The sequence below is a fragment of the Phyllopteryx taeniolatus genome, chromosome 13 (genome assembly GCF_024500385.1).
Source record: "Phyllopteryx taeniolatus isolate TA_2022b chromosome 13, UOR_Ptae_1.2, whole genome shotgun sequence".
NCBI classification, from domain to species: domain Eukaryota; kingdom Metazoa; phylum Chordata; class Actinopteri; order Syngnathiformes; family Syngnathidae; genus Phyllopteryx; species Phyllopteryx taeniolatus.
The window spans coordinates 15,165,583-15,193,570 of record NC_084514.1 but is presented as its reverse complement, the minus strand read 5'-3'; the positions used below and the strand labels follow the sequence as shown (position 1 = coordinate 15,193,570).

Genomic DNA, 27,988 nt, shown 5'->3' with positions numbered 1-27,988 from the left:
TTAAAGGCGCACTGTCCCTTTAAGTGGGCTCGGGGCTGCAGCCGCGCTTCAACCTTTCAACATTTCCTCCACGGATGCTTCCAGGCTGCATTCATCTTCTGTCGACCCCCTTTCAATGTGGACAATGACAGACGGGGAAATGTGATGTTGCGACCATTACACTTCCTGGTGCGGAACTGATTCGGTAAGTGTCATTTTGTTTCTTCTGGAGACGATTATGTTTTCCCCAGACGCGTTTTTTTTGTGTGTTTTTTTTTGTTGTAATCGATGTATTTAACGAAAACAAAGACCATTGAATTATTTGGTTATTTTTAAATTTGAGTTTCTAATGTGTGTTAAAAGTCTGGATCACAAAGCAGATTAGGATTTTTTTGTTTTTGTTTCCGTGTGTCCACTTTGGATGGTTAAATCCAGGCGATAACCGCTATTAGTACTGATTTGTTATTCTAATTGGATGAAGTGGCGACATCGTAATAGCATTAATGTGTCTAATAATAAAATACTCTGATGTTAGGAGCCACGTTAAACATGGCTGCCGACTGACAGGGAAAAAAAATAATAATTGTATGTTAATATTATTTCTACAGGTTTTGACGGTGACTGAACACAATGAGTGTTTTGGTTGTCCAAACAGCATCGCATTGTTAAATGCTTGTGTTATGTAACTCCTGATCTGCAAAACCTCGGTCGAAATGCAGACTATTGATTTCTCAGGCCACCAATTAAAATAATGACATTTTCAAAATAGTCATGTCGCATGTTGTTATGTTAGATTTGGTTCAGACTTCCTTACACCTACGCAATATGTACTGGTATGAATGAAAACAATTTGCCCTTTCAAAGATAATAATGCTCACTTTTGAGTTACACTGTCAGAGATGTATTCAAAATATGTATTTTTTTCAATTGTGATTGTGGTTTGCACTATCGAGTGTCGAACTGCACTGCATCACGAGGGGACAAAATGGGACAAGATTTTCTTTTTGTTCTAAAGGTTTTTTTTTTTTTTTTTAATATGCATGGTTCTTAAACTGAGGTCCCTCGGTGGTAAGCAAAATAATTTGCAATAAAGCATGTTTAATTATTTGGATGTATCATCATAAAAATCTGACATCCCTGAATGAATAAAGTAGATTTTTGATTAAATTTTTTTCTGATGATGAAAAATGAGTATCATCACAGAAATACAGTCTCATCAATATCAATACTAAGGCATCTTTGACAGAATAAAAGATGTAATATTATGAGAATAGAGTTGTATTTTTTAAAATGTCCCTTTGTACACAATTACCCCTGCATTTAATTATGATATATTTCCAACAACAACTTTACTGTGTATATTCTCAACAGAATAATTTATAATAATAATAATAATAACAAAAGAAAAGAACAAATACATGAAGCAAGAAAGATGAATGGACATACTATTTGCTTTCGTGGGCCACAAAAAAAAAAACAATTTTGAGGTGCCAGATCTGGCCCCTGGGCCTTCAGTTTGATACTAGCTCTGACTTGTCAATTGGTGCAAATGTGAGTGTGATAGTGGCTGGCTGGATGGATGGATGGTCATGCACTAAACGGGCTTGCCGACTTTCTGCACAGATCCACGGGAAGAAGACAACAAATTGTAGACGATGGAGGACAAGCGCAAGAAGCGGAGCCCCAAAGTGTCCCTCCCGCAGCCCCCGCCTCCTCCCATCAACCCACGCAAGCTCTCGGTCCTGCCTGCCAGCAAAAGCGCCACCTTCTCTCTCGGCCTGCCGCAGCCCCCGTCCCCTAAAAACCGAGGCAAGTACAAAAGGTCCGCAGGGGCGGCGGGACAGGCCAAAGAGGTGTTCGCGGGCGTGGTGGCTCCACCCAAGACGACCAGGTAAATGTAGAAGCACAAACGTCCCTTTTGTATCTGTGACGAGATGGACTGCCGCACGGTGTGCTAGCGGTCAGCACATCTGCCTCACAGTCCAGAAGTCCTGGGTTTAAATCTCAGCTCATGCTCTCTCCAGTGAGTCGCTGTTGGAAAAGCCAAAAGGCACAACCATTCTAGTAACCACTATGATAAACAACAAGTTCAATTAACAGCTCTTGGAAGAAGGCAAATCCAAATGGTGTTGCTGGCCTTATTGGTTTTTAAACAACCTTTATGGTAAATCATAAACAATTGAAGGATGCCCTGTGGAATATAGATATATATTTGTAGTTTTTGTGACTGTTCCAGGGCCCACAAGGAGAGGCCCAGGCCCCCCCAGCCTGCAGGACCCAGTAAAGTAGTGCAGTCCTCCCCGCTGCAGCACTCCTTTCTTACCGACGTGTCTGATGTGAGAGAGATGGAAGGAGGCCTCTTGAACCTTCTCAATGACTTCCACTCGGGGAAACTGCAGGCTTTTGGTAAGATGAATTTCAGGAGGAGCTTCTAAGAACTGCTTCTCATCACAGTTCAAATGTCTGCTTCTCGGGAAGTGCTCAGGAATCTGCCCCCTGAATACATGACAAGTACGTCACCACGGCTCTGTGTGTGTGTGTGTGTGTGTGTGTGTGGCGTAGGCAAGGTGTGCTCCTTCGAGCAACTGGAGCACGTGCGCGAGATGCAGGAGAAGCTGGCGCGACTTCACTTCAGCATGGACAGCCACGTGGAGGAGCTTTCCGAGGACCAGAGGAAGTGCGCCTCCGACCGCAACCTGGAGCACCTGCTCTGCAACGTAAGCAACCGACCACAGTCGGCCCTCGGTTTCATTATATTCTATAATCAAGGCTCATTTTCACGGCGGCCACATTGTAGTGATGGTTGAACTCAGAGGGCTGATATTATGTGAGGGAAAGCCTACGAGAACATCTGAACTTTATTTGGGGTTAAGCAGAGGCACTTTAAATGGTTTGTTGTGCCATGTTATCAAAACAGGTATTGTGTATAACTTACAGTATAAATCCAATACTACTTTATTTGTAGTCAAGTACATTTCGGAGTCTGAACGGCAGTTAGGTCCAGTCAGTGCTCAATGTCTGACAAAATAAGAGACAATTCTACACACTCTTTGGTACAATCTTCAGTGGTGTGCTGAGCTAAACATGTTGCGCGGTGCGCAAACTGAACTGTATCCAAACATTTCTAAATCCCCAAAACTGCACTGATAACTGACATTTAATAGCGTTACTACTATTTTAATAGGGATTCGGTGCCAGTTTAAAGACTCTGTAAAGTAAATTCATTCATTTGTTTTTTAAAAAAAAATGCATCTTACCTTCGGATAGTCCGCTTGCGTAGCTGCTTAAGAGCGCCTCGTCGTCGGTTGTGGCATGGCAACAAAGGCAGAAGCGCCAGGAGGGGGAAAAAAATAAGTGGAGCTTGACAGCCAGAATGTGAACCGGGGCTTTGCACTGGTGCGGCGGCTTGAGAGCGCCTCATTGTTGGCAGTGAGTGCCGACACGTCACGGTGAGAAAGGTGAAAAAGCCCCACGAGCCCTTAAGATGCATTCCAGCCACTGGAGGCTTTAAGCAAGTGGTTACTGTATGTGTAGGCATAAGAAAGATTCTGGATGAGGTATCATCCATTTTTGCAGCTCATCTATGAGGTATTTGATTGGCAGTTGTGCGGGGCATTTAGCTGACATACCCACAGCGTCCACTGTGACAACACCTTGATTTTTCACGATTTTGAAGCCTTATTTATATATTTGCTGATTTATTTATTTTATTTATATTCCATCCATTTTTCCATCCACTTAATTTTTTTTTTTTTAAATCATTCAATTTTGGTAGACTTCTTAATAACACTTCTCTGTTTGCGAGACCATTTCATTTTGCTTTACTCCGAGTTAAATGTTTGAACGCACAGGTTGTGCTGAAAAACGAGCGGTTAAATCATGCTCTCGGAAATTGTCAAACAAGGATGAGGGAAAAACAACAATTGGGCTACTGACGCAGTTAATTAGCCATCATGGAAAAACCCATGAAATATTTAATCAGGCCAGAACAAGATTCTAGCAATCCCTTGTCCCTCCCTTTGCCGGAACGTGAGCCCGCCTTGATGAAAGGCATTAGATGGAAATATTGACAAGCAAACAAATGAATCATTAAGGCTCAGTGTCAGGTTCACTTTCCCACTTCTACGTCTAACTTTGTCTTTCCTCTTCATCCTGTAGCTGGAGGAGCTCAGCACCTCAATGTATCCTTTTCATGTACTTAATTCTGAAATAACTATAATGTTTGTGGTAATCTTTAATGTGCATATTCAGACAAAAGCTCCACTTGGCTGAGAACCAGGACCTGTCCAAGACATCTGCTCCCTGACGAAGTGAGGTGTTGAGAGGCCATAAAATCCCAGACGACATAGGCCATGCGGTCGCCATAGTAACATGATGGACACATCATGTTACACAAGAGCTGTACTCTTCCCATTAAGTCATTGAAGGTGCGGGAACAAAACACGATACCAAACTCACCATGAGAAATGATATGAAGATGACTAATGATTGAATCCATTTTGCAAACAAAAAGGACATTTTTTTTTTTTTTTTATGGTGTCACATTACCTTTGAAAACCACATTATGGTTTAGTCAGACACTTCATCTTTGCTAATATTTTGAATGGGATGTAATAAAATTTCAATAGAAGACAATCTTCACCGGAAGATCCAAATGCACAATTGATGTGCTTCAGTAACATGTTCAAGGTTTGTAATACACATTTCCAGTTAAAATAACAATGGACAAATGTCATTTTCTCTGTACTGTCTTTATATATACTGTGTCTATATATATATATGGAAATATAAAATGGCAGCTACTCCCACAGTTTTAGATCATTTAAAGGGTGAGTTTTTGCTCGATGTGTGTTCCCTGACAGGCAATTTAAAGTTATTGCTGGCACAGGCCCTCAGCCCAACCAATTCTTTTTTTGTCTCTTGTGAATCTATTAATAAACACATTTGGGATTGCACTCACCCTTCATTGTGCTGGATAACATAACTTGCAAAACCAGGCTATGTAAAAAAAAAAAATTAAATCTAATACCCACCAAAAACTATGGATCGGTTACCTATTTTAAACATGTACTGGATACCCACAAGCAAGATTAACATGATTTAATGAGCCAATACCCAAGCTACGTACTGTAAATTAAATATTGTACTTTTACAATGCTATACTGTATCACTGCTGATTAGTTTACAATGGTAAATGGCACTGTATCAAATGAAGTGGTTGGATAGTATGCATACTTTGTGAAAAAGGCACACGAAAGTTCAATTTACAGAAATAAAACACTTTATATTTATATATCAATGTCTTTGTCATTGTTCACAAACAAGATGAATATAATTTAACAATAGAATATGTTAAAAGGCTACTTGAAGACTGGCACTGTACTGAAAATCCTCCATCTCTACCTTGTGTTTCTCAGGCAACAACGGGAGCAAAGCCCAAACTCCTTTTCCTTAGCCAACCTTGATGAAGGCATCAATACACAGTTAGCCAACTATTAACAATGGTGTGCCTCGTTTCATAAAAATGGTCATGCAAACAAGCAAAAAAGTCTGCGGCACATCAAGATTTCAAAGCGTTGCACGGCAGATAAAATTGTTGACTGAACCATCGTACGGCTTATGATTACAGAAGCTAATACTGTGCAAATACATACCAGCTGTACAGAAATATCTTGTAAATCTCCTTTCACGACTCAGCCACGTAAAACACATTAAAAAAATATCACAAGACATTTTATGACTCCGCAAAAATACGATACATCTTTCAGATCCCTGTCTTCGTCCTTTTTTGTGCATTTTAACTTTACATTCCGCAAATGGCTCTCTGATTTGTCATCTGTAGTTCGTGTTCAGCGCATGAAGTAAAGCGATGACTGATTCATATGCCGATGTTGTGTTCATCATCATGAAAGCTACCTTGTCAATGTGCAAAGAGAGCATTGTGTGGGAGGGAGTAGGACCTGATGTTAGGATGTTGCAATAGTCCGAGTTTCTGTACCAGAGGAAGAAGTATCACTGAGAAAAGAGTAAAAGTTCTTCGTCTTTGGAGGACTTTTCTCTTCGTTGGGATAAAAGTGCAGGCACTAAGAAATGGCGAACATCTCTATGTCTTCAAGTAAGGTCAGTGTCGTGTCTGTATGTTCTTCTCCAACGGCTCAGAATGCGCTTTATCTTTTGGATGCGTTCCTCAGAACCTCGTTTAAGCCTTTGTGGACGTTGGCCGACTGGGATGCGGCACACTCGCTGAGGTTGGGCCCCATGTGGGCGCTCAGAGCTTGGCACAGGTTGGCGGTGGCGGCACGCACGCTGCCCCCGCGCCCGTGCACGGTGCCGCTGTGGCTCGACGTGCCGAGGAGGTGCCACAGCAAAGGCAGCGCTTTCTGCTCCACCATTTGCGGCTTGCGAGGGTACAGCTCGCTCACAAGATCTGGAAGTAGAAAGAAGAAATGGAATAGAACCCGACACTCTCGCCCTCTTTTTCTCCTAAAGAATTGTACTGGTGAGACAAAATATTTGCTGCTTAGAAGCATACACCTCGGGTACAAGTTTCCACCGTCTCAAATCACTGCTTTTGTCACAAATTTACATAGCACATTTTTATCATCTTCATATTCTTTCTAGATTCTGTGTAAAATTGAAATATTATGCATATGCAGTGGAACCCAGCTATTCACGGGGGAAAGGGACTGGGCTGGACCGCGAATAGCAAATATCCACAGATAATTGATGGCCGTTATAAATTATATATTTTTTAAACCTCAAAATAATATTGAAAAGGGGGGATAAACTGGCAGTAAGTGTTTTCGGGGTTGGTTCCCCCCAAAAGAGGCAAAAAAAAAATCTGCAAATAGGTGACTCAATCAGGTGCCGAACCGCGAGTATGCAGGGGTGCACTGTAAACATATGTCTTTCACTGTACATATTGGGTGTGTTAGTCCATCTTTTAATATAAAAATAATAACAGTTGTGCTATTATGATTCTGAGGGTGGACTGTTCCATCCATCCATCCATCGTCTTCTGCTTATCCTAGGTCGGGTCAGGGGGCAGCAGTCTCACCAGGGAAGCCCAGACTTCCCTCTCCCCAACCACTTTCTCCAGCTCTTCCGAGGGGATCCCGAGGCGTTCCCAGGCGAGCAGAGAGACGTAGTCTCTCCAGCGTGTCCGGGGACGAGCCCGGAACACCTCACCAGGGAGGCGTCCAGAAGGCATCCTAAACAGATGCCCGAGCCACCTCATCTGACTCCTCTCAATGCAGAGGAGCAGAGGCTCTACTCTGAGATCCTCCCGGATGACCGAGCTTCACACCCTCTCTCTAAGGGAGAGCCCGGACACCCTGCGGAGGAAACTCATTTCGGCCACTTGGATCCGCGATCTTGCTCTTTCGGTCACGACTCACAGCTCGTGACCATAGGTGAGGGTAGGGAACGTAGATCGACCGGTAAATCGAGAGCTTCGCCTTTCGGTTTAGCTCCTTCTTTACCACAACGGATCGATACAAAGTCAGCATCACTGCAGACGCTGCACCGATCGGCCTGTCGATCTCCCGTTCCATTCTTCCCTCACTCGTGATAAGACCCCAAGATACTTGAACTCTTCCACTTGGGGCAGGATCTCATCCCCGACCCGGAGAGGGCACTCCACCCTTATCCGACTGAGGACCATGGTCTCAGATTTGGAGGTGCTGATTTTCACCCCAGCCGCTTCACACATGGCTGCTAACCACTCCAGTGAGAGTTGGAGGTCACGGCTTGATGAAGCCAACAGAACCACATCATCTGCAAAATGCAGAGATGCAATCCTGAGGCCACCAAACCGGACCCCCTCTATGCCACGGCTGTGCCTAGAAATTTTGTCCATAAAAGTTATGAACAGAATCGGTGACAAAAAGCAGCCTCGTCTAACCCTCACCGCAAACGAGTCTGACTTACTGCCGGCAATGCGGACCAAACTCTGACTCTGAACAGCCCGTATCAGGTGGTCCCCCACAGGACTCCACGAGGGACACGGTCGAACGCCTTTTCTCCAAGTCCACAAAACAGATGTAGACTGGTTGGGCGAACTCCCATGTACACTCCAGGACCCTGCTGAGGGTGAAGAGCTGGTCCATTGTTCCACAGCCAGGATGAAAACCACACTGCTCCTCCTGAATCTGAGATTCGACTTCCCGACGGTCCCTCCTCTCCAGCACCGCTGAATAGACCTTACCAGGGAGGCTGAGAAGTGTGATCCCCCTGTAGTTGGAACACACCCTCCGGTGGTCCCTCCCCCCCCAGTCTGCCAATCCAGAGGCACTGTCCCCGATGTCCACGCGATGTTGCAGAGGCGTGTCAACCAGGATAGCCCTACAACATGCAGAGCCTTTAGGAACTCCGGGGGAATCTCATCCACCCCCGGGGCCTTGCCACCGAGGAGCTTTTTAACCACCTCAGTGACCTCAACCCCAGAGAGCCCGGCTTAGAGACCCCAGACTTTGCTTCCTCATGGGAAGGCGTGTCGGTGGAATTGAGGAGGTCTTCGAAGTATTATCTCCACCGACTCACAACGTCCCGAGTCGAGGTCAGCAGCGCCCCATCCCCACTAAACACAGTGTTGATGGTGCACTGCTTCCCCCTCCTAAGACGCCGGATGGTGGACCAGAATTTCCTCGAAGCTGCCTGGAAGTCGTTCTCCATGGCCTCACTGAACTCCTCCCACGCCCGGGTTTTTGCCTCAGCGACCACCAAAGCCACATTCAGTTTGGCCACCCGGTACCCATCAGCTGCCTCAGGAGTCCCACAGGCCAAAAAGGCCGATAGGACTCCTCCTTCAGCTTGACGGCATCCCTCACCGCTGGTGTCCACCAACGGGTTCGGGGATTGCCACCACGACAGGCACCGACTACCTTACGGCCACAGCTCCGGTCGGCCGATCTCGGCAATAGAGGCGCGGGACAAGGTCCACTCGGACTCTATGTCCCTCGCCTTCCTTCCCTGCCAGAGACGTGACATTCCACGTCCCTAGAGCCAGCTTCTGTACCAGGGAATCGGATCGCCAAGGTCCCCGCCTTCGGCCACCGCCCAGCTCACACTGCACCTGACCCCTATGGCCCCTCCCACAGGTGGTGAGCCCGTGGGAAGGGGGACCCACGTTACCCTTTCGGGCTGTGCCCGGCCAGGGCCGGCCACCAGACGCTCGCCTTCGAGCCCCACCGCCAGGCCTGGCTCCAGAGGGTGGCCCCGGTGACCCGGGACTGTTCCATTGATGCCACAGTGAAATGTATTTTTTCCCTGAGCATCTGGCCCGTTCAGATTCTCTGCAACGATGCCATGCTTGTATTTTGAATGATGTGCATTTATTTTGATATGCACAAGTGTGCATGGCACAAGTGATTTGCAGCAACGACTTGCGTCTTCAGTGTTGCCAACATCAGCATTTACGACCCCTCCAGCGACTATTTAAAAAAACAAAAGCGACTAGCGACAAATGGAGCAACGCGGTCCTCATATTAGCAACATTCTGCGGAAAAAATAAAAACAAAGCTAGCAAACAGATTCACCTGCAACTTTCTCAACAAGATCCACCTTGGCTTTGCCGCTTGCAAACTGAGCCTTAGTGCAGAAAGGCTGAAGAAGGAGACTGTTATCTGGCAATGAGATGAAACATTAGGGTTAACTCGAGAGGGTAAACCAAATAAAAATATTCAAGGGCTTTGGGTTCATACCAAGGTTGAAGATAAGTGCGTCAATGGTTCCAATAGCAGCAGAGTAGATGGCGTTGTTTCTAGAGTTGAGATGATTGTCCACAATAGCAGGGACTAGAATGTTGACCACTTGAGACAAGTTGTCCCTCATCAAGGGGATGATTTTCTGCAGCGACTCAAGAGCGTACTGGTTGACCTTGCTGTTGCACTCCTGCAGCCTGGCCTTGAGCGCATCAAAAACCTGAAAACAAAAAGAGTTGGGGTCAAAGTCTCTCTACTTTGACATACAACGGAACATTTAGGTGGTTAAATTGAGATTTAGCCATACTGGGAATATATTCTGGATGACAATGTTGGGGTTGTACTGGCAGTCAGCCACGAGCTGGTCCATTCCCTTGATTCTCTCTCGGAAGTCCTTGGAGCCCAGAAGGCCTGTTATGTGCTTGATGTATTCATTCTTGTCTGCTATACTCTGTGTCTGAGATCTGTTGCTGTAATTACTGTTGGACGTTCTGTAAAGGACACAGAATATATTAAACGATATATTACTGTCAGCTTTGCCTTTAATCGTACACTATATGTACAAAACTAGACGTCTCCTTAATCTTCATTGATGTAAATCATTTTGGACAGTTCTATGCTTTCGGCCAGCATTATTACCTTTAGGTGTGTTGTCCAGAAGAACTTAGGTCCTTACAGTGTATTTATGTGCATTTTATCTTTTTTTTCTATTGGTTAGTAGTAACACACGCATACCTGACAGGGTGGTTGAGTGGCTCTCTGGTGAGGGACAAGGCTCGGACTGTACCGCTGCCTGGGAGGGAGCGTCTGCCTCTGGCTGACTGGGTGTCCTGAGGCATCTCGCCAAGCCCCTAACAACCACCCCCCACCCCCCCAAAAATAAACGAGGTTAAGACTCAAATAAAAAGACCAATGTTGTTTTGAAGGCAGGACAATTGTACCTTTGTCTTGAGCGTTAAGATGGTGTCTCTTGTAGTCTGCAGGTCTTTGGAGGGGATCGTTCTTTCAAGGATCTTCTCAAAGTCTGGGTGGCAGGACAGGGACAGCAGCATTCGGCGGCCATAGTATCTAAAGGTTAAACAATCAAAAGTCTTTGTCAATTCCTGATCTTGAGACATGTACATGGTTTCGGGGGCAAGAAACAGCATTAATGTAAGGTCACAAGTTAGAACACTTTGCGTGCCTAAGGAGACCTAAACGTCATAAGGCATACCTTGCTTCCTGTGAGGAGTCTTGTGACAGCTTGGTGATTGCAGGCAAGATTCTTTCGGTTAGATCTTTACCTCCAGAAAGGAGCCGAGCCGCTCCGACTTTTTCCACCAAATTTGCCAAGTGTTGGGCACCGCACTTCCTCACCAGTCCATTGAGATGACTGTCAGCAGACAGGAAAGCTGATTGTTTTAATATCTCCATTCCAGGTTTTGAGGAACAGCATTACTGTGTGTGTTAAAAGCATAGTGACCTTAGTCCCCCAGAGAGTAAAGCATGAATGCCTCGGGTGGGAGTGCAGTGCTGCACCATGCTGTCTAAAGCAGCATCAACATCCTGCCTAATAAAGGCGTTACTCTCCCCCGCCTTGTGTAGCAAAGCTTTAACAGTCCCCTCCAGCTCCTGGTCCATTGCCTTCTGCAGGTGCATGTAAAGGTCGCCAAGAGTACACACGGCAGTCCTGGACACACCTGACCTGAGGTTCTTCACCTGAATTAGGAGATTTACATACTTATAGAACAACAACAAAGCTGAACATCTGTGAAGGTCGCACAATTTGGAATTTGACCCAAAAGATTGCCTGAAAGTTTAGAGTTTTAAACTATATGTCGTCACAAGAGACTTCAGCTCAGAAAGTATCAATGGAGTCATTGTGTTTTGCTTTGTTTTGCCTCAACCAAGGTTCTATAGAAGACATACCTCAATAATTAAGAAAAAAATGAAACTCCAACCGTTTTTTAAGATTTCAAACTTTTTCAGATGCAAATGTACATGAAAAACTTACACAAAGTTGTCTCATAGGCAGTGAAACTTCACTGGTAATGGCCAGTGGAACCATGCATGTTTTCTTATTTTTATGTTTAGCAGTGGATAACTTATTTGTATTTTTGGTTGATATCATCCTTATTTGTTTCCAAAATACTGTACAAACAAATCAGAAGTGGACATGAGGCCTATGTTCAACCTCGGAAGTTCCACTTGCTGATTACAAACTGCTGTTACCTCTTGAATGAGAGACAGGCAGACATCACGAAGCCTGCACTGGAGTGTGTCAGAGTGGTACTGGGCCAGAGCGCGCAGGAATGTAAGGCCTTCAATCTTCTTCTCCCTTAAAAGCAGAACAGTGTTGGCAGTCATTCATAGTGTCAAACATTTTTTTTTTCAAAAGGACTATTGGTATTAAATGTGATGTCAACAGTGTTTACACATGCATTGCAGGATTTATTACGATAAATATGATTCTTTACTCCATGTATTTGAGTTATCTATGCAATGGGAAGGACTTTTCTTTGAAGCCATGTTCCTCACCAGTGCGTTGAACTCAGGAGTTCGAAGCTCTGCAACAGTGCAAGGTCCGGTTTGGAAAAGGGACACAGATCTGGAGGCTGAGAGACATTTTTCTTGTGGCCCGCAGTAACAGGGGACAGCTCGTCTAAGGACAAAAGGTCTCTTCTGTTATGCCTATCAGGCTCAAAACAAGCGGTGAGTGTGTGTGGTGATGTACACAAAGAACATTGTCTAAAACAAATAAAACTGAATAAAATGATTCGCGAATCCTTTAACCTATATTCAATTTACTATACTACAAAGACAAAATATTGAATGTTCAAACTGATATGTTGTTTTTTTTTTTTTTTTTGCAACTATTCTCTCATTTTGAATTTGAAGCCTGCAATACATTCCCAAAAAGCTGGGACAAGGGCAACAGAAGACTGGGAAAGTTGAGGAATGCTAAAAAATAAAATAAAAACATTTTATTAAAAAGAAATACCCTGTTCGGAATATTCCACAGGTGAACAGGTTAATTGGAACCAGGTGAGTGTCATGATTGGGTATAAACAGAGCATCCCCGAAAGGCTCAAGCAAGGATGGGGCGAGGTTCACCACTTTGTGAACAACTGCATGAGCAAATAGCCAAACAGTCATCATCTATGGTCCCTAATATCATCAAAAGATTCAAAAAAATCTGCAGAAATCTCTGCACGTAAGCGGCAAGGCTGAAAACCAACACTTAATGCCCGTGACCTTTGATCCCCCAGGATCAACGGCCAGGAAAATTCTTCGATGCAAAGAAAAACCCACAGATGACTTCAGCTAAAATACAGGACTCTCTGGAAAAAAAAAGTGGTGTGGATGTTTCAAGATGCACAATGAGGAGGCACTTGAAGAAAAATGGGCTGCATCGTCAAGTTGCTAGAAGAAAGCCATACTACGCCAATGCCACAAAACAAAAACAAAAAACACGCTTCCAATATGCCAAACAGGACAGAGACAAGCCTCAAAACTTCTGGAACAAAATCATTTGGAGTGATGAGACCAAAATCGAACTTTTTGGCCACAACCATAAACGTTACATTTGGAGAGGAGTCAACAAGGCCTATGATGATGATGAAAGGTACACCATTCCTACTGTGAAGCATGGAGGTGGATAGCGGATGTGTGAGCTACAAAGGCACGGGAAACTCAGGCGGCACCGCATTAAAAAATGCAACAACAAAAAAATGCAAAAACGTCATTGTGTTAAGGATGTGTTTAGGATATTGTCATGTGGGCTCAAGAACACTTCAGGAAACCATTATCAGTTAACACAGTTTGTCGCTGCATCCACAAATGTAAGTTAAAACTCCACCATGCAAAGTGAAAGCTGTATAGTAACAACACCCAGAAATACCCCCGGCTTCTCTGGGCCCGAACTCATCTCAGATGGACTGGCACAAAGTGAAAAAGTGTTCTGTGGTCTGACAAGTCCACATTTCAAATTGTTTTTGGAAATCATGGACGTTGTGTCCTCCGGGACAAAGAGGAGAAGGATCATCCAGACAGTTATCAGCACAAAGTTGAAAAGCCAGCATTTTATATGATAAGGGGGTGTATTAGCACCCATGACATGAGTAACTTGCATTTCTGTGAAGGCACCACTCATGCAGAAAGGTACATACAGGTTTTGGCGCAACATATGCTGCCATCCACGCAGCATATTTTTCAGGGAGGTCCCTGATTTTTTCAGCGAGACAATGCCAAGCCACATTCTGCACGCATTACAACAGCGTGGCTTCTTTGCAAAAGAGTGCAAGTGCTTGACTGGACTGCTATCTCCCATTAAAAATGTGTGGCTCATTATGAAGCGCTGTACTGTCGTGTAACGTCGTGGCCCGTGAGTGTATTTTATTTTTTGCATGTTGATACCCCACTGACCTGAGCTGTGGGACAGCGAGGGGCGCGTTCTGCTGAGGCTGTGCGCCCTCCTTATACGGGACAGATTGTGAGGATTGGGAGGCACTGTGGGGGGACTTGGTTGATGGGGTGGAGTGAGGCACTTGACAGGGCTCTGAGGCCCTGGTGGACTGACCGAGCTGGTAAGGCTAACAGGTGACTCGTCCGAGGTGAGGTCTTCTATACAACTGATTGGGCTACAGTTCAGATGCAGATCTAAAACAGAGATCATCATCAATATGACAAGACTATATGGAAAATTATGCCTTTATGAAAATTATAATGCTCAGTTTTGATTGACAGTCACACTGTTCAGATATGCCACACCTTTAATGTTTATATTCTCTTCACTGGGTGAGTCAGAGAGCATCTGTCTGACACGGTGCCGAATCTTGTCCCTTTGACTGGACTGCACCTCGGGCTGATCCAGATGCTGCAGCTGGATCTTATCCCGGATGGACCTTGCATTCATCACCTACCCATAGAAATACACATCAGGCGCTGCTGTGACAAAGACAGACACAAAAAAAATGGGGCCAAATGTTACCTCATCTGGAAATGGGTCGTGACGCCCTCTGTGATCACCAGAGATATCAGGGATGCCCCCTGAGAGATCAGGGGTGGGTTTGGCCACTGTATCACCCTGCTCCAGTGAGGCCAAATCCGAACAAGGGGAGGACACTGCTGTACCAAACACGCCTAAGACACATTTGGGGGAGATTTGCATTCTGTTGTAGAAATTAGTGATGCTTGAAGTTGAACTGTAATGTAAATTTGGAATTGAAAGCAACAAAAAAACAAAACAAAAAGAAAGCAATATTCTGTTGAGTAAAGGAGCAAAACTAATGATCGGCCACACCCACCTCTTCCAAAGACTCCTTCGGGCATGTCTGTGGCTGGCGAATTCCTGCTTCCATTGCTTCGAGATCCTAAAAAAAAGAAATATCTCTGTAGCCCTGAAAACTATCATTTTATTTCTCCCACGGCTTACCTTTTGTAGACTTCACAGCTCTGAATGAGTCGGTCAACATTGGTTTGACCAATAGAGGAGAAGGTACTGTGGCCTCTTCACTGGTTCTGATTGTTCCATTGGAATAAGTGACTCTCAGCCCGACAACACCCACCTCAGATGACAATTCATTCCTCTGGGATAGTTCTTTGAGGCATAACATTAAAAAGGGCATAATAAATTGAATGCAAACCACATATGCATCTGACTCAGGGATGGGCAAGTAAAATGATGGAGGGGACCACACAGGACTGCGCACTTCCTAACGAGATATGAAAATGGCATTTTAAATATGGAAAAAAATGTGTAGTTGTCTTTTTTTTTTTATTGAACCTATGTACATCATAGTAGAGCTGCATGATATATTGTCTGATCATGGTTATTGCGATGCATGCATGCGTGATAGTCACATCACAAAGTCCTGTGATGTAGGGGGCAAACGAACTTGGGTACTAAGCATGCACTGCGTGCATCATTCCACCAATCAGAACTGTACTGTGAATAGTAACAGACAGTGAAGCATTCTCCAGACAAAAGGCAAAACGTTCTTGCTTCAAGTTGTTTGTCACTTCCAGCTGTAGTTTACTTTAAAACGGTCACGTAAAACAATTAAATAACGAATGTCAGCGACCTAAATGCTAGCATACATGATAAGAAAAGCTAGACATGCTGATAAGATTAGCACCAATGTTATGGTTTACAACACACATGGAGCAGCCCAGAAGTGTGCTGTTGTCCCTGGGTGCTCGGAATTTGCTGAACATAAACACTTTCTTCCATTCTCTGATGGAGAAGGCCCAGTGGAAGTGCTTCCAAGCACTTATCTGTTTATATAATGGTGAATTGTGTTATTACAACTTAAAACTGATTAGTGAAACATTTTTATAATTTTCAAAAATTAACTTGAGGGGCCACTCTGAGTGCAGGTGCAGGCCACACGCAGCCTGTGGGGCACCAGTTGCCCATCCCTGACTAAACCATTACAACTAGTTCTTACCTGGAAGGCTGCTGAAGTCCATGGATACAGAAGACTGTAGGTTTGCAGAAGGCACTCTTACAATACGAGTCTTCACTCCTGGGGAGGCCATGCTTCCAGAACTGTTAACAGGTATGAAATGTTAATATAACTTGCATTCTTACAAATTTACAATTGCCACCTGGCTAAAATATACCGAAATCCTTTGCAATAAATCAATGGTAGGTTTTCTCTATGCTTGAGTTTCCCCCTCAAATTCGCAAGAATTAACAAATATATCTACCTAGGTCATTCCAGAAATGGAGAACATTTTCTGTCCCCATTAAATTTCAAATAATTAACAAACTACAGAAACATGCACCTCTTGTGTAAATTATAGTGTATATATAGAACTGTAATTGCAGCTGTAGTAAAGTAAATTCTGTTTAAAACAACAAATTGTTCTTGAACACCCTCTAAAATGGCTTCTTCTCTTCTGTCCCTCCCTCTTTATGAACAACTTACATTACAAATAAAATATAAAATAAGTTTGAAATCAACTTTTGTTGGTATGATTTTTTTAAAATCTTGTATTGTTAACACATTGTTTTATCAAAGACATAGTTTAAATACTACTTAGTAAGTAGCAATTATGCTCTGAAATTGTCAACATACACTGAACCCTGTTACTGCAGTGGGAGGAAAAAGTATGTGGAGCCTTCGGAATTTCTTACATTTCTGCATAAATTGGTCATAAAATGTAGTCTGATCATCTAAATCACAAGAATAAACAGTCTGTTTATACTAATACCACACAAAAAAAATGTATGTTTTAATATTTTTATTGAAAATAAGATGTAAACATTCATAGGACAAGGACGAAAAGGTGAGTGAACCCTTGGATTTAATACCTGGTTGACCCTCCTTTGGTAGCAATAAACCTCAACCAAACATTCCCTGTAGTTGCAGATCAGACATGCATAATGATCAGGATGAATTTTAGACCATTCTTCTTCACAAAACCGTTGCAGTTCAGCAAGATTCCTGGGACTTCTGGTGTGAATAGCTCTCTTGAGGTCATGCCAAAGCATCTCAATCGGGTTGAGGTCAGGACTTAACTATAAAGCTAGAAAAGGTTACAAAAGTATCTCTAAAAGTCTTTATTTTAATCAGTCCACTGTTAGACAAATTGTCTACAAATGGACAAAGTTCAGCCCTGTGGCTTCTCTTCCAAGGAAAAGATGACTGAAAGAGCACAGCACAGAATGCTCAATGAGGTAAAAAAGAACCCAAGAGTGTCAGCTGAAGACTTAGAAAAATCGCTGGCACATGCCTCTGTTGACAAATCTAACATATGTCAAACAATAAACAAGAATAGGTTTCATGGGAGAACACCAAGGAGGACGCCACTGCTGTCTTAAAAAAACATTGCTCCACGTTTGAAGTTTGCTTAACGGACTTGGATGTTCCACAGCAATATTGGCAAAATGTTCTGTGGACAGATGAAACAAAAGTTGAATTGTTTGGGAGGAACACACAACACCATCTGTGGAGCAAAAATGGCACAGCACAATCCCAACTGAGAAGCAATACAGAGGGAGCATCATGGTATGGGCATGCTTTGCTAGATCAGGGCAGAACTTAAAGCCATTTGTCTAACAGTTTAAGCTCAAAAGAGGATGGGTGTTGCAACAGGACAATGATCCAAAACATAGAAGTAAATAAACAACAGAATGAGTTCAGAAGAAAAAAAAATACATGCTCTAGAATGGCCCAGTTTAAGTCCTGACCGCAACCCCATTGAGATGCTGTGGCATGACATCAAGAACACCACACATCCCAGGGATCTTGCTGAACAGATTTGTAAAGACGAATGGTCCAAAATTCACCCTGATCGTGGTGCACGTCTGATTTGCAACCAGAGCAGGTGGAACCAGGGGGAAAGTGGGCAGCACCCCCACTTTCTTCCTTTGGCATCACTCGCTCGTGTCATTCCAGTGACTGAGGCTCCTGCTACAGGATCAGCTTGGCGCCGCTTGATTGTTTGGTCACCTTAATGAAGCCTTAACTATGCATTCGCCCGCTGGTGGTTGGCTCACTACTGGATGAGAAAGGGCTTCATTTGCACCAACGCCTGCATTTCAAATGTAAAAATCGCTGAAAATCAGGTTATTTTAATTGTGGCACCCAAATTTGTGATCATGATTAAAATTTGATTAATTGCGCAGCCCTAGTGCCATAACACTGAGCTGTACTCCTGGCTCCCAATAAGAAACAAGACCACTGATTGATGCGAGCTTGCAAATTGGGTGTTCAAGAAAAGGTCAAAGGTGATAAAATCAATGTCTATTTACCTTTTGATGCCAAAGACAAAGGAGGTGGTGGGACTCAAACTGGAAAAACCACTCTCACTGGTTGAGCTGGTAAGAATGGGAGAGGCTTGGACCAGTAGGTCTTGACCCATGGGTAATCTTACAGCAGAATCTGGGCTGTCCTGGTCTGGGTCTGAACTGCTTAGGCTCACTTTCGCCCTCTTCTTAGCAGCACTGTTGCGCAACGAACGCAACGAGTTGAACATCTGTAAACAAATCAAAGAGGAAAATATAAACAGGAAGGGGAACAAATGACATTAATTTCAAATACATCACACGTCTGAAGACCCCATTTACTGAAGACTTTGGGTTTACAGAATTGATACAGAATCCAGGCATGTAAATAGAAAAGCTGTTAACCTCCTGCATGTCCAGAGGCTCCTCCTCTTGAGTATCCTTTGTTGTGTTGGCACCCACAGGCTCTAGTTGAAGGTTCTTCTCTAGATGTTGATTCTGGGGACTGCTGGCTGCATTAGTCCTCTGGTCATTGTTATAAAATTGCTCTCCTGAAGGAATAACTGGTGAAATGGAGAGGGCTGTCCTGCTGCTGTTCAGGGCTCGGCGGAATGACGATGTTGACGAAGAACTCTTTAGGGTTGCACGGATTGGCCTTGGAGAGCATCTGCTAGAGAGGTCCCCTGGTGTAGGTGAGGTTAGAAAATTCATTACTACAAAATCGAGAGCCAGCTAATTTTACATTAAACTGACGAGTTGACCCTTGCCTTTGACTGCTGTGTCCCCCCAGGAGCTGGTGTCTCGCTGGTGAGGGCTGTTCTCTCGCTTGTTGGGCCAGGTGTTGGACATAGAAAGGGATGAGTCGGCATGGCGACGGGATAGGGTTGGAGTGAGAACGCCTCCTGGGAGTGCAGCCAGAGGGTAGGAAGGCAGCAGAAAGGAGCCTGGTGTAGTGTGGTTAGAGGGAAGAGAAAGTGTGCGCTCAACACTGGGGTTCCTTGAGAGAATGTGTCCTTTGGATAACACTGCAAAATAAATTTTTCACACATTAGGACATTCAAGAAAAATGACAAACACAGTATAGTGGTAATACCTTATTAATAACAGTGACAGGGGGCACATATCCCCCCACAAAAAGTGATAATTCAAATAATAACTGCCGGCAAGGTGGACGACTGATTAGCACATCTGCCTCACAGTTCTGAGGACGCTGGTTCAAATCCAGCCTCGTCTGTGTGGACTTTGCATGTTCCTCCCGTGCCTGCGCAGGGTTTCTCCGGGTACTCCGCTTTCCTCCCACATCCCAAAAACATGCATTGTAGCATTGTAGGTTAATTGAAGACTCTAAATTGCCCGTAGGTGTAAATGTGAGTGTGAATGGTTCTTTGTTTATATGTGCCCTGCGATTGGCTGGCGACCAGTTCAGGGTGTACCCCACCTCTCGCCCGAAGATAGCTGGGATAGGCTCCAGCACGCCCGCAACCCTACTGAGGATAAGCGGTACGGAAAATGAATGAAAAAAAGGATGAATGGTGGTAATACCTTATTAATAACAGCGACAGGGGCATTTATGCCCCACAATAAGTGATAACTCAAATAATATATAGTACATTTTGTGTTGAATAAATACAGTGCTCACCATAAATGAGTACAATTCGACAGGTTTGTCTGAAAAAGAGTTGCGTTTCAGAATCAATGTTTTCAATGGCATACTATTGCCACAAATTTGGTCCATTGATTGCAAACTGTATATATATAAAAAAAAAAAAAAAAAAAAAAAAAAAACGTGTTTGCATGACCAGTTCAAAAGAAAAAAAAAAAAAAAAGGCAGACACTGCATTGCAAATTGTTATTTGTGCACGTACAAACATACAAAACACAGACAGAAAGCTTTCAGCATGAAGTTCCCCTGGGTTTGAAATAAATGTAAAAACATATTTTGACAAAGGGTCCTTACCACTATCCGACTCAGTGAAGTTTGTAGTTTTAAAGATGTCAGGGTCTATGTTGAGGCTTCCGCTTCTTCTAAGCCGGGCTGGAGATATCCTCCTCCTGGATGTTTGGGGTGTCTGTGGTTCTGTAGAACCTTGAGACAAAGTACAGTTTATTTTTCTAAATTCACAGTATTTCAGAATAGTCTGCTAGCATCAAACATGGCATTAGCCAACCTGGAAAAGTAAAAACTGTTTTCTATTATCATCTGTGAACTCTTATCATTCATAACTTGCTTCTTCGCAAGCTGTCGAGTACCTTTTGTATTTTCCAGGCTAATTTTCAACCACACAGATTTCAGGGCTTTCTTTTACACGTGGCCCTGTGACTCCTTTGACTCAACATGCTTATCCAATTCCATGTGGCTCTAATGTGTGCCATTTGAAGTTGACCATGGCAAGCATTCAAATGTACTTGTCACCTCAGATTAATGTGAGTGTGAGAGATAGATGGATTGGCACGTACTAAAAGTGGGTATGTAGGTCTCTGGACTCAATTTCCTGGTCAGCGGAACAACTTCTTCAATGGTCACCTGTGGAAAGACAGATGGGTTTTGGATTAATTGCAAGAGGCAAGGGGTTATTTAGTGTAATTCTATCCACCAGCCTAAACAAAATGACGCATAAATGTGGCCTTTTAGTGAATTATCTGCTACAGTGGATATAAAAAGTTTTGTTTTAATTAAAAAATGAGATCTAGATAACCTATTTGAAAACTTTTCTCACCATTAACTCATTCACTGCCAGCCTTCCCAGTTAACATGGATATTTGACTTCTAAAGCCGTCAATGGCAGTGAATGTGTTAATGTGACTTAACCTGTACAACTCAGTTGAAAATAAATCTTTTAGAGACGTGAGGTAAAAATAAACAACCGAGATACTGGTTTCACAAGTCTTCATCTTCTACTCTTCCTTCTCTCTCATTTTCCTCTTTCATCAACTTCTTAACATATTCTTTCCATCTATCCAGCACACTACTGGCACCAGTCAACACATTTCCGTCCTTATCCTTAATCACCCTAACCTGCTGCAGATCCTTCCCATCTCTATCCCCCTGTCTTGCCAACCTGTATAGATCATTTTCTCCTTCTTTAATGTCCGACCTGGCATACATGTCATCATATGCCTCTTGTTTGGCCTTTGCCACCTCTACCTTTGCCCTACGTCGCATCTCAATATATTTCTCTCTCCTCAGTCCTCTCAGTGTCCCACTTTTTCTTAGCTAACCCCTTTCCTTGTATTATTCTCTTCCCTTCGTCCGTTTCCTACTAGAAAATACACCAAGTACTCTTCTGCCTGTCTCTCTGATCACCTTGGCTGTCATGGTCCAGTCTTCTGGAAGCTCCTCCTGTCCACCGAGAGAGCGTCTCACCTCTTCCCGGAAAGCTGCACAACACTCTTCCCTTCTCACCTTCCACCACATGGTTCTCTGCTCTGCCTTTGTCTTCTTAATCTTCCTCCCCACCACCAGAGTCATCTTACACACCACCATCCTATGCTGTCTAGCCACACTCTCCCCTACCACCATCTTACAGTAGGTAACCTCCTTTAGATTACATCGTCTACACAAAATGTAATCCACCTGCGTGCTTCTACCTCTGCTCTTATAGGTCACCCTCAGTTCCTGCCTCTTCTGGAAAAAAGTGTCTACCACCATCTTTCCCTCCAAGTTCCTTTCCTGGATGCCGTACTTACCCATTACTTCTTCATCACCCCTGTTTCCTTCACAAATATGTCCATTACAATCTGCACCAATCCCTACTCTGTCTCTGTCTGGGAACTACTTCGTCCAGCTCCTTCCAGAACATCGTATTCAACATCAGTTTTACAGGTTCACTTACCCAAAATAAAAAAAAATAAAAAATTCTGCCTTTTTTTTTTCTAAAGCAATAATGGTTGCTCAATGGTTAACAATCTGGTCAACATTAAGTTCTTAATTTGAAGCACAATTCCACAAGATAGGTAACTTAATGACAAGTGTTGGTGTTTAAAGTGCTCCGTGTCAAGAATATTGGTTATGACTTTTGGACAAATCAGACCTTAACTTAAAGATGAGCCCAAGTCATTTACAGGTTTTGTTCCGAGATACATGACATATGTTTGAAGGTAAGTGCTTGAAGCGTGAGACTGAGAACAATTTAGTACCTAATTGTTGAGATAGCACTTAAAACTCTTTTTTCACCATCTCAGCTGGCTTGATTTTCGTTGAGCGGGGCTAAAAACTCATAAAAAATTATGAAATGATTTATCCTGCTCTAATTTTTTTTTAATGTCCCAGAAACCTGGAATTGGAACAGGTGTGTCGACTTTTCGTATTCACTGTTGGGCTGGGCAATTATGGAAAAAAATAATAATCACGATTATTTTGATTGATACTGAAATCACGAATAATGAACTTGATTATATAGTCCCCTCCAAAAGTATTGGAAAGGCAAGGTCAATTTCTTTGTTTTTGTTGTATACAGAATACATTTGGGTTTCAGATCAGAATTCCAGCTTTTATTTCATGGTATTTACATCTAGATGGGTTAAACAACTCAGGACCGAGTATCTTTTATTTGAACCCATCCACTTTTCAAGTGAGCAAACGTATTGGAACAGACATGATTAAATTAACTAGGTACATAACATTTTATATTTGGTGGCATAACCCTTATTTGCAATAACTGCATCAAGCCTGCGACCCATTGACTTCACCAGACTGTTGCATTCTTCATTTGAAATGCTTACTGCAGCCTCTTTCAGTTCTTGTTTATTTCTGGGGCTTTCTCCCTTAAGTCTCCTCTTCAGGAGGTAAAATGCAGGCTCTATTGGGTTAAGGTCTGGTGATTGACTTGGCCAGTCCAAGACCTTCTACTTTTCCCCCCTTGATGAAGTCCTTTGTTGTGTTGGCAGCGTATTTTGGGTCATTGTATTGTTGCATGATGAAACTTCTCCTGAGAGAATTTGATATGGATGAACTTGACTGGCCTGCACAATCCTGACTTGAACCGTATAGAATACTTTTGGATGAATTAGAGAGGAGACTGAGAACCAGGCCTTCTTGTCCAACATCAGTGTGTACCGTATTTTCACGACCATAGGGCGCACCGTATTAAAAGGCGCAGTCTCAGTTACGGGGTCTATTTCTGTATTTAACACATACATAAGGCGCACCGTATTATTGGGCGCAGGTATGGTAAAACATATGCTCGCTTAAAACATACGGTAGCATGCATGCAAGCTAAAACAATGTTTTTAAAAAGGCAGCGGGAGCAAAACTGAGTTCGGTTGTACTTTATTGAAGTATTAAAACAATGTACTCACGTTATTTTTTTTTATCAATCCTCATCCACAAATCCATCAAAGTCCTCATCTTCTGTATCCGAAATAAACAGCTGGGCAAGTTCTCAATCAAACACGCCAGGTTCAATAGCTTTTTTCCATTCACTGTTAGCATTATGCTGCCGATTTTGTGTGTGATGTGTCTCTTGTATTTAAATGTACACTGTGTGTAATTACTTTTGTTGTGAGTTTAGTTTTACTTCTACTGTAAGCTTCAACTGGGGTGTCAATAAACAGCTTAAAGCACAATCAGGTAGTGCAGAAGAACATACATCACATGCTTGCTGCAAGCAACACAGGGTGCATTCAGGGTGTATTTATAACACAGGAACTTGCATACACAACCCGCGCCGCTGCAGATTAATTTGTTTTATTCTATAACGTTTGTATGATCGTGAGAATCCAAAATCACAATTAAATTTCAATTAATCACCCAGCCTTAATTCACTGTATTATGCAAAGAGAAACAGCATACTGGACATGAGGTCTCTTGTTTTTAGTTGCTTTCCTATGTGCAAGCTGTGAAACCTTAATTTAGGCAACTAAAGCACAGAGAGAGTAATGAGAGCATTTTGCATCTTTCAGCTCGCTCTTATGAAAAGTTGGCCAAGCTTGGGTTAGGTACTGCACTGCCCGCAGGACTGCTTGATAGCACTGCAGCACTTGAAGTCAACACTTGAGCGCTAAATAAGCCATGTTTTTCAAGTCTAACCTTGTGATATTACCAACTGTAAGTGCCCTATACACACAGTGGCACAGCCACGCACACTCATAAGAGGTGCTCTGCAATAATGGGGTTGCTGGGAAACAGACGATGGGGTAAACAGAAGGCTCTGAAATGCACATGAACACTTCAATACTAGGCAACAGTTCCCAGAACAGAATTTTGTCAATTAAAACCACCTGAAACAAACCACCCATCCTGATCCATGAACATCATGTGTAGAATGTGTCTGATAGTACTGCTGTTAGTGCATGCATTGTGTTGGGCTGGTTTTTAAATATATTGGAAGCCCTCTTGTAACAAAAATAAGAAAATGAGTCAACACCCCATGGTAATCAGCAATCTTGAGACTTACTGTAGTTTTCCCCCTTGCTCAAGTGCTCTGTGTCTCTAATAATCCAATGACAACATATCTATCAAAAGAATCAACTTCAAATCATGCACAAATAAATAAATAAATAAATACCACATCAAATGTTATATATACACACCATAGGTTTCAAATCTCGCATTAATGTTGACTGAAATGAACTCTCTGCTGCAAACACCTGAATTTGTTGGATTTCAACCCCCGAAAATGCAATAAAATGCAGAAACTCTTCAATGATACAGTGGAACCTCTCAGGTCGAGACTCCTTAAGTCGTAAAATTTGTAATCGACAAAAAAAATTATAATGATACACCGAGTGATAGCTAAAAGGAAAAGTGGGACGACCATAGATTCTATTACCGGTAATTCTTCAAAGGGGCCATGTGAGAAAAGGTAATGGTTGTCCAGGGCCATGCCAACATGTTAACCTCAATTGCCTTCCATATTAATTTAATAAATAATAAAAAATAACTATTTATAAACAGCATTAAATGGTATTGTTTTAATAAGGTACTACTTGTGTAGGTATGGCCTATGTTGTTATAACTAGAAAATAGAAATGCTAAACAAAATAAGAAGTCACTAAAATTACATAAAACATTAACATCACTAGTTATAATATTCACCAAAAATATGTCTACTCCATCATTATTTTCTAGAATTTAAAGTCCACTGCCATTATGAGCACAAACCACTAACGAATACAATACAGTATATGTTGAAAACGTACTAATAGAATAAAAGCAATAGCGTTGCAAGTAGTCTGACCTCACCTGCTCGGAGCACTTTCCACTTGGGGAGCGGCACTGATGGTTATTTTCAGTCGATGAATAGCTCAACGTCTCCCAAGGTAGTTTGTTCTTCCCTTTACCTGCACTGACAATCCTCCTTTGAGAGGGAAGCTCATCAGTGAGGGATCCTAAGCTGCCATAGTTATACAGTCGCTCACAGTCCGGTTCAGTTCGGTGACTAGTCGCACTGCTGATCCGTCCTCCATTCATCACCCAGTCCAGATCAGCTCCTGAACAACAAGCCTGTGGGGAGCAGTGCAGCCCTGATTTAGGCACCACCAGAGCGTACTCAACCACACCCTCTGGTGAAAGTTTGGGGAGGACGTGTCTTGCTCGTCTGGCCTGTACAGCTGCCATAAGACCCTCTGCATCCTCATTGAGCTCAATCATGTCCACAGCTTTCGTGAGAGGCTGTTTTTTCCCTGTATCCAAGCAGAAATCAAAAACTGCAAACACCTCAAGGGCAGCGTGGCGGACCTTTCTTTTACTGTCTGCCAGATATGGTGCAACTTCAAAACAAAGCTTGGGGATGTTGAACTCTTTCCTCGGATGAGTGAGCATAGCTGCAATAATGATGTTAAGAACATCCTCCCGGACTCTGGAATTCTTGTGTTTCAAGTTACAAATAACAAGATCTATAACTTGTTGCGGAGGAACAGTTTTCATCATCCGATGAAACATGTTCATGTATTCATTTCTGGCGATGGTACGAGTGTCACCTAAAGCCTTGACGGCCACCAAAATTATCTGTTTGATATATTGTTGAAAACTTGCATCTAATTTCTGAATAAGCAAGTTTAAAACTTGTAAGGTGCCATACAATACTTTAAAATTATTGTCATCCAGAAGTCTGGGAAGAAAATTGATGAACTCTTCAATACTGTCAGAAGGGACCCATTTCAAGTCCACTTCCGAGAGGATTCGCTTGAGCTCTTCTACCCCATTTGTGCGATTCTGGTAATTTTTTGGGTCCAGAAGTTGCTGGTATAACTCCTGGGAGATTATTCCAAGAATCATTATTGTCGATACAATGGATGTGGTCAAACATGAGAAGAATTGCGCGCAATCTTGTGAGGATGATTATATTCCTCTTCGCTCCCGCTGGCTTTCATCCTGAGTGGTTGATGATGGGGAGCCACTTTGCTGTGAAGGTAACAAAGATATTAGCAATGACATAGGATTTGGATTTGCATCATCAAATTGGATAAGCATACTCAGACGGCCAAGAAACAGATCATCAATGAATCTGTCCACTTTCAATACCACTTATTCTCAGTAGGGTCGAATGTGAGCTAGAGCCTATCTCATGTCTGATAGGCAGTGTACAACTGGTCGCCAGTCAATCGCAGGGAGCATATAGACTAACAACCAGTTGTATTCACATTTACACCTATGGACAATTTAGTCTTCAATTAACTTAACATGCATGTTTTTTTGGAATGTGGGAGGAAGCCACAAAACCCTGAGAAAACCCACGCAAAAAAAAGGGAGAACGTCCATCTCCACACAGTAAGCCTGGATTTGAACATAATAACAGAAATCATGAAGACAGAAGCACTGTTGTCAAAATGTGCAACAGTTATTCACGTTAGCATTGTAGGACACAATGCACTTAACTTGTACATTCAACCACTTGTGGCTGTTTCCCACTCAACAGCATGGTTCTGGGTCAGACAACATCCCACGATGTACGCGATTCCCTTCTAATGTAACATGTCAACGTATTAAGAAATGTCGTCTACAGCAGCACACGCACTAAAACCCCTTGTGTTAGGCGTCAACGGGTTTTTATCAGTGGCTTCAGTTGACTTTTAACAAACAAGAGCCTCCGCCGCCGAAAAGAAGATAAAGTCAATAGATTGAAGCGTTGCTGGTGTTAATAACATTGCGTGCACGGTTAAGCTAGCTCGCTACTCGGCTTACTTGAGCTAGCAAAGTTACGAGAAAGCAATAAGAAGACAGACCTTATAGTGCCTCGCGGTTCTTTAGACTTCGACGGCGTTCGTCGAGACTATTAAACGTCACGTCGTCCGCGTTCCCATGGCAGGGTGCGGAGCGGGCTGCTATTCTCGTCTAAGCGTGAACATATTGCCTCTTTAGCTGGTCGTGTGTGGTGTGAAACGTTCGGAAGCTACGGAGGTATAGTCACCGACAGGCGCCCACGCGCACACACACTTAAACACGTTAGCACGCACATACACATGCATACATGGGCACAGCCGCACACACCGAATCACCGGGAAGCAAAATGGCGTATGCAGGTCGCAAACTGAGCGCTTCCATGGTGACGCGAGCTGCGAGCGGCGAGCTCGTGCGCGCTACCACGGCACGTCATTGGGAAGTGAAACGAAACATTCACATGTAGCAGAAACAAATACGCCACGCATGCGCTTT

General features: G+C 43.2%; 2 protein-coding genes across 6 annotated transcripts; one reads left to right on the top strand and one right to left on the bottom strand.

Moving 5' to 3' along the window:
- Positions 1-7: 7 nt before the first annotated feature.
- ccdc28b (coiled-coil domain containing 28B) lies at positions 8-5,272 on the top strand. 3 transcript variants are annotated; one of them, XM_061794225.1, is made up of 6 exons: positions 13-184; positions 1,603-1,870; positions 2,216-2,385; positions 2,542-2,696; positions 4,138-4,160; positions 4,231-5,272. In XM_061794225.1, the coding sequence occupies exons 2-6, from the start codon at positions 1,635-1,637 to the stop codon at positions 4,283-4,285; spliced, it is 639 nt and encodes a 212-aa protein (XP_061650209.1). In that variant the 5' UTR covers positions 13-184; positions 1,603-1,634; the 3' UTR covers positions 4,286-5,272. The 3 variants fall into 3 exon arrangements, with proteins under 3 accessions (XP_061650208.1, XP_061650210.1, XP_061650209.1); XM_061794224.1 differs by having other exon boundaries at positions 8-184; positions 4,138-5,272; XM_061794226.1 differs by lacking the exon at positions 4,138-4,160 and having other exon boundaries at positions 12-184.
- LOC133487507 (TOG array regulator of axonemal microtubules protein 1-like) lies at positions 5,243-27,950 on the bottom strand. 3 transcript variants are annotated; one of them, XM_061794181.1, is made up of 23 exons: positions 27,824-27,950; positions 25,577-26,737; positions 20,851-20,917; positions 20,351-20,479; positions 19,161-19,418; positions 18,799-19,076; positions 18,421-18,644; positions 16,109-16,209; positions 15,094-15,258; positions 14,966-15,031; positions 14,650-14,801; positions 14,430-14,577; positions 14,085-14,318; positions 12,198-12,321; positions 11,892-11,997; positions 11,143-11,378; positions 10,894-11,052; positions 10,622-10,748; positions 10,416-10,531; positions 9,988-10,171; positions 9,681-9,900; positions 9,516-9,602; positions 5,243-6,406 (listed from the first exon to the last, which is right to left on the bottom strand). In XM_061794181.1, the coding sequence occupies exons 2-23, from the start codon at positions 26,609-26,611 to the stop codon at positions 6,147-6,149; spliced, it is 4,476 nt and encodes a 1,491-aa protein (XP_061650165.1). In that variant the 5' UTR covers positions 26,612-26,737; positions 27,824-27,950; the 3' UTR covers positions 5,243-6,146. The 3 variants fall into 3 exon arrangements, with proteins under 3 accessions (XP_061650165.1, XP_061650164.1, XP_061650167.1); XM_061794180.1 differs by having other exon boundaries at positions 27,559-27,944; XM_061794183.1 differs by having other exon boundaries at positions 19,161-19,337; positions 27,559-27,944.
- Positions 27,951-27,988: the final 38 nt, after the last annotated feature.

Bases quoted from the DNA above. Each gene is read 5' to 3' on its own strand.
- ccdc28b (XM_061794224.1), top strand. From the start codon at position 1,635: ATGGAGGACAAGCGCAAGAAGCGGAGCCCCAAAGTGTCCCTCCCGCAG. The intron at 1,871-2,215 runs GTAAATGTAGAA...TGACTGTTCCAG, and splicing joins GCTCCACCCAAGACGACCAG to GGCCCACAAGGAGAGGCCCA. The intron at 2,386-2,541 runs GTAAGATGAATT...TGTGTGGCGTAG, and splicing joins GGGGAAACTGCAGGCTTTTG to GCAAGGTGTGCTCCTTCGAG.
- LOC133487507 (XM_061794181.1), bottom strand. From the start codon at position 26,611: ATGATTCTTGGAATAATCTCCCAGGAGTTATACCAGCAACTTCTGGAC. The intron at 12,322-14,084 runs GTCAGTGGGGTA...TTTTGTCCTTAG, and splicing joins CTCGCTGTCCCACAGCTCAG to ACGAGCTGTCCCCTGTTACT. The intron at 11,379-11,891 runs GTAACAGCAGTT...CTCCTAATTCAG, and splicing joins GCCTGTCTCTCATTCAAGAG to GTGAAGAACCTCAGGTCAGG.